This window comes from Nuphar pumila, chromosome 2, assembly GCF_984573655.1.
Source record: "Nuphar pumila chromosome 2, dmNupPumi1.hap1.1, whole genome shotgun sequence".
In the NCBI taxonomy this organism is placed as follows: Eukaryota; Viridiplantae; Streptophyta; class Magnoliopsida; order Nymphaeales; family Nymphaeaceae; genus Nuphar; species Nuphar pumila.
The window spans coordinates 15796471-15809482 of NC_143250.1; the positions used below are offsets into that span (position 1 = coordinate 15796471).

Genomic DNA, 13012 nt, shown 5'->3' on the forward strand with positions numbered 1-13012 from the left:
GTGTGTAACGATAGTGTCAAGAGAGAGCCTCTACCACCCCCAACTTGATATATCAAAATTATTTTCAGCTGAAACAATCTCACTACCACCCCACGACATTGATAACATCTATCTTCTATCTCTGTGACTGAAGAAGTAACCCTTTATGCTTATCAATATGTAACGGATCTAGAAGTACCTCTTATCCTCTTATTGTAAGCCCATACTCACATATTTCATTATCAATTTTCTTGACATGCAAGCTTAAACATATTTAAAGCACATATGATTTTATATTAAACCTTCGTAAGGTTCTTAACCACTTATTCGGGGCACTATAACACATACGGTCTAGTTGACTGTGCACAAAGTCAGAAGCCACACATTTGGGCTCGAGCCTTCGTAAAACAATAATTGCATAACACGTTCTTTATCATGGACATTATGCAATTCATACATGATTCAATATGCATTTCTTAAAACATCATGTCATGAGCATGCTAACATATATCGTAAATCTATATTGTAATCATGCATCAAAAATCTAGTTTCTCATTCATTCACCGGCTTTAAAATAAATATGATTGCATAATAATTTAGAAATATGCATATTAAAAAGCATGAACCACATACATACATTTGTTCATAAAATTTTGAAATACACTCATCGGAATATATTTGTAAACTTGAACATATATGCATTTTTATTCGAAACATATTTTAAATATTCACATATGAAATTTTTTGAAACTCTTTGTGCACATACATATTTTTGCTCGTAAAAATTCAATGGTTTTGTAAATATACCGTTTTCTCATAAATCATGTAACATGAATAATTCTCGGAACCATATATATATATATGCTCATAAAATCCAATGGTGTTGTAAATACAATTTTCTCGTAAAGCATGCAACACTAACAATTTTTTTGAAACTATATATTTATTTATTTAACTTTGCACATACGAAAATCCAACATCTCAAATAATCTAGAACTATTGTGTAAGTTATCATAACCCTACCTCATGATGCGTGTGAGGAACAGAAAAACACACTTGGGGATTCTCCTTAATAGGTGCAACATGGGTCTTACTTGCTGATGAATGCGAATATGGGTGAGGACAATATGCCCATCTCGATCTTCGATCCAATGATGGCAGCGAAGAACAAGTTTGCGATGAAGGTGATGATCGTAAGTGGTGGTTTGGTAGAACTGAAATAAAGGAGGGTCATGGTTTGGCCCGAGCCAGGCTCAACCAGGCTATTTAACCCAACAAGGAGAGAGAGGGAGGTAAGGCCAGTGGGGTTGTCACCGTAAAAACAACCAATGTTGTAGATGTTGTTGGAAGGAGGTGATACAGACAGTCTGCTATTGTCAATGACAAGAGGTGAGGAGGATCAACAACTGGAGTCACTGCTATTGGTGGCAATGTTGGCGAAAGTAGTAGGCACTGCTATCACTGCCAGAGAATCATCGAGGAGGGCATCGGGTCAGGTGTTCTCGTAAAACAAAGAGAGCAAGAGAGTGGTGGAGCTGGTCTACGCGCAACAGATCATTGGTTGTGAAGTGGTTCGGGTGAGTGGCGTTGTTGGCTGGCTGTGAGGGTGGTGGTAATGGAGAAGGCGGCAAACAAATGTGATGGTGGGGTGCAAGGGCGTAGATAGGATTCATGTGGGGAGGGGGGGGGGGGGGGGGGGGGGGGGGGGGGGGCGCCAAACAGGAGTGTTATCAAAAAAAAAAATGGTGTGATAGTCGGGGGTTCGGGGGCAGCGCCTCCGGAAAAAAAATTTTTGAGATAAAATAAAAAATGGATACAATTATTAATAAAAATCTATTTCATATGGACAAATCAAAATATTTGCTGCAGTCAGGGCTGGGCTAAAAAAATGGATAAAAATCTATTTCATATGGAATAAGGGCTGGAATATGATTGGGCTTTAAAAAAAAAAAATTAACTGTTTCGGGAGGCAGGACTGGGCTCTGGTGGGGTGTGCTCAGGTGTTATAGTGGTGGCAGCCGTTTGGTAGCAAGGTGGGAAGAGAGAGGGATGATGGTGGAGTCGTTGGGCAAAACAGAAGGTGAGGGAGGTCGGTGGTGGCAGAGATGGCAACAAAGTGGAGGTCCAGTCAGTGGTAAGGGAGGAAGGAAGAGGTGGTCGGTGGTTGTTGCGAGGGAAATGGCTGATGGTGGTGGGAGTGGAGGTGGAAGGTTGGTGCAGATGGGTGGTGTCGATAGGAAAGAAGGTGATGTTGGATGGGTTGGAAGAACAAAGTGGCAAAGGCAAGGGGAAGCAGTTCAGGTCATGTTGAACATGAGCTTTTTGCTCATGCCAACATCGCGGTCGTCGGTTTGCATTTTCGATGAATGCCACGTAGCATATAACTGTTCTGTTGACTTTTAAACTTTTCAAAATACAGAAGGGCTGGCCACGATGTTGGCATGAACAAAAAGGCTCATGTTGAACATGACCGTCTGCTTCCGTATAACAAGGGGGGAAATAAAATACAAAAAGAAGGGAAATCAATAAAAAATAAAGAGGGAGATTTGAAAATAAAAAAGGGTGAATGTGATGTTGTTTGAAATGAGGGGGGGGAAAACCAAAACATTTTGGGTTTTGAAATTTGATTTTAAGGGAAAATCAAAATAGGTTTGGATTTCAAGAATTTGCTTTGAATTCATTTTGGTTTGAGGAGGAAATCCAACCAACTTGGATTTTGATTTTGGTGAGACCCATTTTAGTCGCATCAAATCCAAATCAATTCTACTAATATTATATATATATTAGGTGCAGATCCAAACAAATCCACTTTACTTTCATGGAACCTATTTGGGTCTCAAATGGATCAAAAAGCCTTATTTACTTATTGAGATCCAATTGGGTGGGTTCAAATTTTAATTTAAGTAATATGATCAAATTGGGTCTCTAAGTGGATCTGATATCTTATTTTTTTAGTGGGATCCATTTGGGTCTTCAAGTGAATCTAAAATACTTTCTACATTAGAAAATTAAGATCCATCTGGGTCTCAAATAGATCCAAATCTTTTCTCTGTCTGGTCCAAACCTTGATATGAGTTTAAACTCTTTTCAACTGCACTTAGGTTGACCTAAATCATATCGAGATCCAAATACTTTGGAATGATATCGAAAATTCTTTAATTAGACATTAAATAAATTAAATAAATTAAATAAATCAAATAAATTAAATAAATTAAATAAATTATATAAATATTGATATATTATCGATAATGAATTTGTTAATTAATTGATAGTTAGAAAAACAACATTTAATCAGAATAATTTACAAAAAAAACTTTTTATTTATTTCAAAATTCTAAAAAAATTATGAACTTTACATTCCATATGAGTTATCATTTAATGGTGTGCTAGGATAAGGACATCTTATTTTGTTTGGATGCACATGTTATCCTTATATGTGGCCTTATGTTAATTCAAAATTGTCACCCAAGTCCAAGTATGGTACTAATTATAAATTTAATGTTTATTATGGTCCTGTTGAAAGTGAAGTTTTTATTTTCAGGCATATTATATTTATTAAATCCAAATTTTCATATGTTGGAACTAAGGAACCCGTGGTTGACAAAGAGATTGCCTCCTCAATACAAACATATGACCGAACCCTACATCTCTTATATGGACCTATTTCTGACTTCACTAGAACCTCCTCACGTCATTTTACATTGTCTCAACCATGCTACTTCACAAGAACCTAAACTCAAAAATCTATGCCAAAAAATGTTAGTTCTAGTTCTCTTATATCTCCAAGCGAGTCCCATTTTACACCCATAGATGAACCAAGTCATGTACCCAGTTCTAAGTCATCTGGAATAAATCTTGTGGTTGATCTCAACAACTAAGGTCCCATCAGAGCACACCATATGACTATTGGGTCTCAAGATAGGATGTTGAAGTCAATACTCTTTACTGTCATGAAGTATCCCATTCATATTGGTCTTTTGACTGAAGTATTACAAGAAGAAAAGGAGCCTTGCGGTTTTTGTAAAACCCTGATCTCGGACCTCAGGAGTCCAAGTTCGGTTGGTATTACTTCCCAGAGGGAAGAGTACAAAGCTTACATAGAGAAAACGTGGCTAACAAAAAAACTTTTCATTTTATTTCCATAATCAACTTTTTCTTACAATGTTCATCATTCATAACAGAATAAAAGCAATTACAATTTATTTAATGACAAGGAAAATAAAATATATCAAATGCTCTGCTGAAGACTGCTCACACGGTGACTAACGCCTGAAACCTACAGTCGTAATTAAAAAAAATGGCGGTGAGTCTACAACCCAGTAAGAAATAATTATAAGTAAATAAACAATCAATTTACAATTGTAGTGGGCTCTAAGCACCTATTCTTATTTTAGTTCTCGATACACCATACATGTTTGTATATTTTACATTACCCCCATTATCATTCTCAAATACTCTCTCTCTCAACTATCACTAGGCTGACTATACCGTTAATAGTCATCTTTGGGCATAGCAACCCTGTAGAACACCTCAATTCTACATGTTGGTCAGACAATGAACCATATACTTCCAATAGTTCTCGAACCACTAGGCATTGCAGTGAACCACCACGAGGACCCCACCAGTAACTAGCCGGGAGGTCAAGCTCTCAATCTCGACATGGTTCATGCTACATCCTAACCATGATGGTTATCAACCATCGAGGGTCCTCTAGAGTGTCAAACCAGTGTGAGTGAAATCCTAAGTGATAACAAAGTTTACACATTGAACAACATTCTCAAATTCATAGTTCACTCGTTCTCTCACGAGTGGTATCATGACTGGTCACAACAATCTCATTCTTAATATCATGATGACATTAGGACTCACACCTCTCTCACTTAGCACGCAATGATGTAGTGTCTTTACATCGTTAAATCACCGGCGGCCCACTCTCCATGGTGGTTGTACTCTAGCCGTGAACCAGGTAACCCTTGCCACAGGTCGCGGCTTCTGGGATTTAAGCGATCATGTATTCTAAACTCTAAATATTCATTCATACAACATGAATAGACTAATTGAGACTCAAATCTAAATATGGTCTCATCACAATGCATGATATTAATGAATTATCTAGACATGCAATCACAATAGAATTTCTTTTCTTCATGCATGACATATCAAAACAAATTTTCATATCACACAACATGTATATAATTCTACTCATAATGTCAAGCATGGAAGTTATGCATGTCGTGGTCTCACCCAAAAACAATCATGCTACACAATTACAACATTGCATTAACAAATATCGTAAAAATGTTTATTGACATCTAAGATTACTTATAATATCTCTTACCTCACGTGCGAACACTTTTCTTTCACCAAAAGTGAGTCTCAAGATACTTTAACAGTAGGATCTGGTTATTAAATCAACATATTAGTTCACAAAACCTCTTACCAAATTACCCCTCCCGAATCTTACTCAAGACACCACGATTTTTGCATTACTAGTTTGACTGAATTTCATGGACCAAAAAATTTCCCTTTATAATACAAATCCAACGCACCAAACCTCACTCGATTCTGAGTTCGGAGTGCGAAGATATGTTCATTTTACTGAAATGGATCTCAAGTATCCAAATGGATATCCTGGTACATTTTGGATTTTGATACTTTTGTTTGATCCGATCCATATCCATTACTGATATGGACTGATCTAAACCGATCTGCAACATCTAGTCTGGATCTAGAACAGTCTGATTGGATCTGAACTGGATCCATTCTATTCTGATTGGATCCAAAATAGTCTGACTGGATCCATGACGGTTTGACTGGATCTGGACCTGCCTGACTGGATTCTGAACAGTCTGATTGGATCCAAATCTTCCTAACTGGATTCAGAATAATCTAGCTGGGTCTAGATCCAAGACTGATCTAGTCAGATCTAGACCCGGTTAATCTGGACTTAGGACAGGTCTAGATCGAACTGGGTCCGAACTGAAAACCCAGATCCAGACACGACTGGTTCGGTTCAGACCTTGGTTCAAACCGGATCGGTTCAGACCTAAGACGGTCTGAACCAGTTAACCAAACCGGTTTGGCTTGAACCGGTTTGACCCAAACCAGTTTGATCTAAACCGGTTTGATTTGAACCGGTTCGGATCGAACCAGTTCACCCAAATCACCTGACCCTTTTGGGTGCCCGGACCAAACCGATCCCCACATAAAAAAGCCGAAAGGGGCAAAGCCCCTTTCGTTTACAGGGAGGGGGCGGCCATCGGCGACCCTCTCCTCTGAATCCAAGGGGTATCGACCGATGGCCGGTGTCGGCTGCCCCCCGACGATAGGGAGATCGACCGCCAGCGTCGGCCGGCAGGTCGATCCCCTCTCTTCTCTCTCTCTCTTTCCCCCACTCGCTGTTAGGTTTTTTTTTTTCATTTCCTGCAACTCGCCCGCAACAATGGCTATCGAACCCCCTTTTGTGCTCGGATCAGAAAAGAAGGACGAAGAAGAAGACGGGGAAGGCGGAGACTTACCTCGCTGTCGCCGTCGTCGCCGGTAAGCGCCTCACTCTCTCTCACTCGCTCTTTCTATGTCGCTCGTTGAGATGCGGTGGAGAGAGGCTGCGTGAGGGCTTTTATAGCCCTCACACAAGGTGAGGATAACCCTCACCCCCGCGGATTTTGGGGGGTGAGGTTTATCCTCACCCCCTGCTGTTACGCAGTTTCTGCTTTGAGGAAACTGTTTCTTTTTTTTTAAGTTTATCCCCTCTGGCAACTTCGCCGAAGGGGTTTTTATAATTCTACCCCACTTAAAATAAGATTTGTCTCGAATCTTACCTGAAAACAAATGTAGAAATTATTCACGTATGTCAAATTCACGCTCCCAAGTAGCTTCCTTATTGTTGTGATGGCTCTATCTTAGCAATACCAGAGATAACTCATTGTTTCTCAGCTTTTGCACTTTTGTGTCCAGAATCTCTATGGGCTTTTCTCTCATACTTAAGTCATCTTGTATATTCAATACAGTTTCGATTGTATCTAATATGTGGGAGGGATCTGGCACGTACTTTTGCAACATGAAAACATGAAACACATTATGAATTCGAGATAAGGAAGGTGGTAGGACTAAATGGTATGATGCCTGACCAACCCTTACAGGTATCTCAAATGGTCCAATATATCTGGAATTCAACTTTTCTTTCCGACCAAAACGCATCACTCCCTTAAACGGAGATATCTTCAAAAATACGTGATCACCTTGCTTAAATTACAACTCACGACGTCTCTGGTCTGCATAACTCTTTTGTCGACTTTGCGCTATGAGAAGACGATCTCAAATGAATCTCACTTGGTCTGCCATTCGTTGAACTATCTCGAGTTCTAACAATCTCCTTTCTCCGACCTCATCCCAACACAAGGGAGTTCGACATTGTCGACCACACAACGCCTCAAATGGAGCCATGCCTATACTTGCTTGAAAATTGTTGTTGTAGGCGAACTCCATCAAAGGTAGAATGTCATTCCACGAGTCACTATATTTCAGACTACATGCTCAGAGCATGTCCTCTAGGGTCTGAATAGTTCACTCTGACTGACCATCAGACTGAAGGTGAAAAGCTGTACTCATTTTTAATTGTCCCCATTGATTCTTGAAAACTTTGCCAAAATTGAGATGTGAACTTCGAGTCTCTATCTGAAACAATTGAATCTGGTACTCCATGGAGTCTTACAATCTCTCTGATGAACAATTGAGCCAATTGATCACAAGTGTGAGTTGTCTTGCAGGCCAAAAAGTGAGCTGACTTAGTTAGCTTGTCGACAATCACTCATACTAAATCCATCCCAGTCCTCATCTTTGGAAGCCCTGAAACGAAGTCCATCGCGATATTCATCCATTTTCACTCGGGTATGATAAGTGGTTGCAAGAGAACATCTGGTCTCTGGTGCTCAATCTTGACCTACTGACATACTAGACATTTGCTAACAAACTTAGCAATGTCTCTCTTCATACCACTCCACCAAAAAGTATCTTTCAGATCTCGATACATTTTGGTACTGCCAGGATGGATAGCGTATCTAGAATGATGTGCTTTCTCCAAAACTTGATTTTTATGTTGATCATCCTTGGGAATGCACACTCTGCGATGGAATCTAAGAAGTCCTTGATCATCAACTTTGAATTCTGACTCTTTATTTTCTGGAATTTTCTTTCTTATTTGGACCAATTCTGGATCTAAGGGTTGTTTTTTCTTAATTTGCTTCCATAATTCTGATCTCATGTTGGTTTGCATGAACAACAACCGACCTGGTAAGCATTGAACTTTTGCCTTTTGATAAGCCACCACGGAAAATAACTCTCAATCTGCGAGTCTAACTAGGGCTCCTGCCTTTCTGCTGAGAGCATCGGCGACTACATTCGCCTTTCCGGGATGATATTTTAGCTCAAAATCATAATCTTTTAGAAATTCCAACTATCTCCTTTGCCTCAAGTTCAAATCTTTCTGAGAAAACAAATACTTAAGACTTTGATGATCGGTAAATACTTCAAATTATTCGCCATAGAGATAATGCCTTCATATCTTAAGGGCAAAAACCACCGCTGCTAGCTCCAGATCATGTGTTGGATAGTTGACTTCATGAGTTTTGAGCTAACGAGATGTATAAGCTATCACTTTTTTGTACTGCATCAGGACACAACCCAATCTTTTGTGGGAGGCATCACTATAAATAGTGAAACCTCCTGATCTAGAAGGTAAGACCAACACTAGGGCAGTGGTCAAACGCTTTTTGATCTCCTAAAAACTCTGCTCACATTTATCATTTCACTCGAACTTTATGTCTTTCTTGGTGAGCTTCGTCATGGGAGCTGCTAACAAAGAAAATCCTTTTACGAATCGCCGATAGTACCCAGCCAATCCCAAGAAGCTGCGAATCTCCATAGGGTTCTTGGGTCTATACCAATTGGTGACTGCTTCAATCTTTGTAGGGTCTACCATAATCCCGTCTTTAGAAACAATGTGTCCAAGAAATAACACTTGTTCTAACCAAAAAGCACATTTAGAGAATTTGGCATAGAGTTGATGTTCTCTAAGTGTCTGCAGAACTATCCTCAGATGCTTCTCATGTTGCTTCTTCAATGTAGAGTATATGAGGATGTCATCGACGAATACCACTACGAACTTATCTAAATAGGGTCTGAAGACTCTATTTATCATATCCATGAAAGCAGCTGGTGCGTTAGTTAGACCAAAAGGCATGACCATGAATTCATAATGGCCATATCTTGATCTAAATGTTGTCTTGGCCACATCTTCCTTCTTAATCCTCAGCTAATGATAACCCGATCTCAAATCTAATTTTGAGAAACATGCCGCTCCTCACAGTTGATCGAACAAATTATCAATCCTAGGCAATGAGTATTTATTCTTGATGGTTACTGCGCTTAATTAACGGTAGTCTATACACATGCGCAATGATCCGTCTTTCTTTTTAACAAATAGGATCAGAGCACCTCAAGGAGATACCGACGGACGAATAAAACCTTTCTCTAATAATTCTTGTTGTTGCTCCTTGAGTTCCGCAGGTCCCATCCGATAGGGAGCCTTCGAGATGGGTGTTGTTCCCGGAACTAGATCGATTTGAAATACAATCTCACGATCAGGGGGGAGACCTGGTAGATCTTCTGAAAAAACATCATCATATTCATGAACTATGTCTACATCTCATATTGTGAGGTCTTCTTTCTCTTCAGTTTTCATGTAAGCTAGGAATTCCATGCATCCCTTTTTCATATATATATTGGCCTTTAGACAAGATATAATAGCCGGCTTGGGAAGTTTCCTAACACCCTGATACCTGAAAGTAGAAGTATGGGGTATTTGAAAGCTAACACACTTTCTTCTACAATCAATAGTGGCATGATGGTCCGACAACCAATCCATGCCCAGAACAACATCTAGATCTTTGAAGTCGAGTTGCAACAAGTTCATATGCAACTCACAATCTTCGATCTTTACGACGTAGTTAGAATACAAAGTATCCACAATAGTGGTTGCTCCTATAGGTGTCTCTATCAAGTAAGAAACACTCAATCGAGAAGGTGTCACTGGCAACCGTTTTCCAAAAGTTGAAGAAGTGAAACTATGTGTGGCTCCTGAGTCGAATAACACACAAGCAAGAACACCAGAAATAAGAAGTGTACATTCAACCACTTCAGGGTTGGCAAGTGCTTCTTGAAGAGCAGTCGCATAGGCACGGCCTGGTACTGTTGGCTTCGGCTTTGGTGGGACGTTGCTTCTTCGATCAGGTTGTGGGCAAGCATTGGCATAATGACCCATCTGCTGGCAGTTGAAGCATTTCACGTTCCTCAAGTCGCATTTACCCTCGTGTCTCTGTAGACCACAAATCCTACAAGCGTTGTTTGATTGGGTCAGCTTTTGGATCTTCTGCCGCTTGGCTTGCTGATTGCCTGCATACTTGACCTGCTTACCCTGGTTCTGACCAGATGTTTGTCCTCCTTATTGCCTCTTGTTGTCTCGTTGGAATCTTTCTCTAGAATGAAACTTCCTCCGAGAGGATTCTACCGCATTACCACCACTGTGCTGGGTCTTATCTTCTGATTTGACTTTTTTCTTTCACTTAAGGCTTCTCTGTAGTCTGCATCTCCCAAAATTCATACATGGAGGCATAGTCTACGAGTCGGCTGTATTTCTTTATTTGTTGTGGCCCGACCAACCTCAAAATTTTGGGTCTCAAGCCCCTCTCAAACCTCCTGCACTTCTCTTTCTCGTTTGCCACCAAGGACTTGGCAAAACGAGAGAGAGAGTTGAAACGAGCGGTATATTGGGCGACTATCATGTCACCCTCCTTCAACTTCCTGAACTCTTCTTTCTTTTCCACCCTCTGACACTTTGGAAAGAATTGTCTGTAAAATCTTCTCACGAATATGGACCAAGGCAAGTACGTGTCTGATTTCAAGGTGTCTCTGATGGACCTCCACCAGTGCTCTGTATCGCTAGTCAGATTGGATACAACTATCCATACCCTCTGATCCTCTGGACATTGGATGACATCCAATGCCTTCTCGATCTGCATCAACCAATTCTCTGCCACGACACTGTCAGAAGTGCCATCGAAGAGCGGAGGCCGGATGTTCTTGAACCTTTCCACCCATGAGGTGATACCAGAAATCACCGTCTGAGGTTGACTTTGTTGGGCTCGGGTCGTTTGTAGAAGCTCATACAATATGCGGTTGGTAGTGTACTCTCGTGGTATCCTTGTACTCTGACTCATTGGGGATCCAGGTGGGATCTCCATACTCTCTTCTCTACCCTCTCGTGGAGTATATCTTTTCGGTGTGTGCATTATCGCATGGCTTTTCTGAAGTTGTGCCCCTTCCGTAGTAGGGGATGATAAGGGTGCCCTTCGTGATGGTCTGCCAAGGAGCTCCCTTTCTCGCCTAGCTGCTACTGTGTCCTTTGATTGGTAAGATGTACCTCTGCGAGTGGCCATTTGTACTGCAGAAAAATTATCACTTAACATCATATGATTCATTGGATTCGTACAAGATTTTATCAAATTTCACGCAATATATATAAAATAATTCATTTTATTTCATTCAAAAAGTCTCATACATGCACGAAAAACTTGATTAGCAAACAAAAAGAAAAAACAATGCAATTCAAATAATGTGACTCTACTAAACAAACTAGTTAATCCTAATCACTCTTCAATCCATGCAAAGCAGGGCCTCTTCCTTGTACTCCCTTGAGTCTGAGTCTCAGGAGGAGCGTTCAAGTCGTACTGAGGCGAAGCATGAGTGTAAGTTGGTGAGGAAGATGTGTGGGTAGGTGTGGCAAGAGTGTATGTAGGTGAGGCAGGATCATCACTCGGGTCTTCATCCTCGCCTTCCTCTTCCGAATTTTCAGAAATTGCTCACCCTTGCTCAAACCCTGGGTCATCTTGGTTGGCTCTCGCTGCTTGTCGAGCTGCTTTGGCTGCTTGAAATGCAGCTCTCTGAGCCTCTTCAGCCAGAAGCTCTTGGAATGGAGGTGGAACCCTCTGGTTTCTCTCACTCATGGTGGCCGCATAACCAGCTCGGGACGTATGTCGTCCCCATGCGCTGGCCATACGAGACCCTCCCTGAGGCACAAAGTTTGTGTTCGGAGATGCTCTCCTCCTGATTACTCCTTGAGCCGCCATCTGATTTCTCCTCATTCGCCCACGTGCAAACCTCGCTCTCGGACAATTGCACTAATGATTCCTCCTTCCGTAAGGTGGTAGATATCGCCCATGTGTAGTGTAGAGATAGTTCTGACGGTAAGAGTCTCGATCTTTGAGTATGATGTAGATCGGAGGAGGCTGTGGTGTCAACTCTCTAACCACCTGAGTCATGTTTGTAATGACTTTGGTAACCATTGCCATTGCGGTGAAGAATTCCTCTCTCCCTACCATGGGAGGATCAGCAGAGACCTGAGCCTCAGGAACTTCGTTGTTTCCTTGTTCGTTAGTCATTCTTAATTACGCAATAATTCAATCAGTAACGTGTCTTATTCGAGCAGAGACTTACATCTTGTCATTGAATCTTATTATGAATAATGATTTTTTTTTCGTGTAAACCTGACTCTGATACCACTTTGTAACACCCCAATCTGGGACCTCATTAGTTCGAGTTCAGTTGGTATTACTTCCCAGAAAGAAGAGTGCAAAGCTTACATAGAGAAAACGTGGCTAACAAAAAAACTTTTCATTTTATTTTCATAATCAACTTTTTCTTACAATGTTCATCATCCATAACAGAATAAAAGCAATTACAATTTATTCAATGACAAGGAAAATAAAATATATCAAATGTTCTGCTGAAGACTGCTCACACGGTGACTAACGCCTGGAACCTACAGTCGTAATTAAACAAAAATGGCGGTGAGTCTACAACCCAGTAAGAAATAATTATAACTAAATAAACAATCAATTTACAACTGTAGTGGGCTCTAAGCACCTATTCTTATTTTAGTTCTCGATACACCATACATGTTTGTATATTTTACATT

General features: G+C 40.5%; 1 protein-coding gene across 1 annotated transcript; it reads right to left on the minus strand.

Annotated features, from left to right (window-relative positions):
- Positions 1 to 9685: 9685 nt before the first annotated feature.
- LOC149844866 (uncharacterized) lies at positions 9686 to 10300 on the minus strand. The gene has a single exon (XM_089986416.1). The coding sequence runs from the start codon at positions 10298 to 10300 to the stop codon at positions 9686 to 9688; it is 615 nt and encodes a 204-aa protein (XP_089842542.1).
- Between the last annotated feature and the right edge of the window lie 2712 nt (positions 10301 to 13012).

What these genes read in the sequence shown, in the direction of transcription:
- LOC149844866 (XM_089986416.1), bottom strand. Translation starts at nt 10,300, where the DNA reads ATGGGTCATTATGCCAATGCTTGCCCACAACCTGATCGAAGAAGCAAC.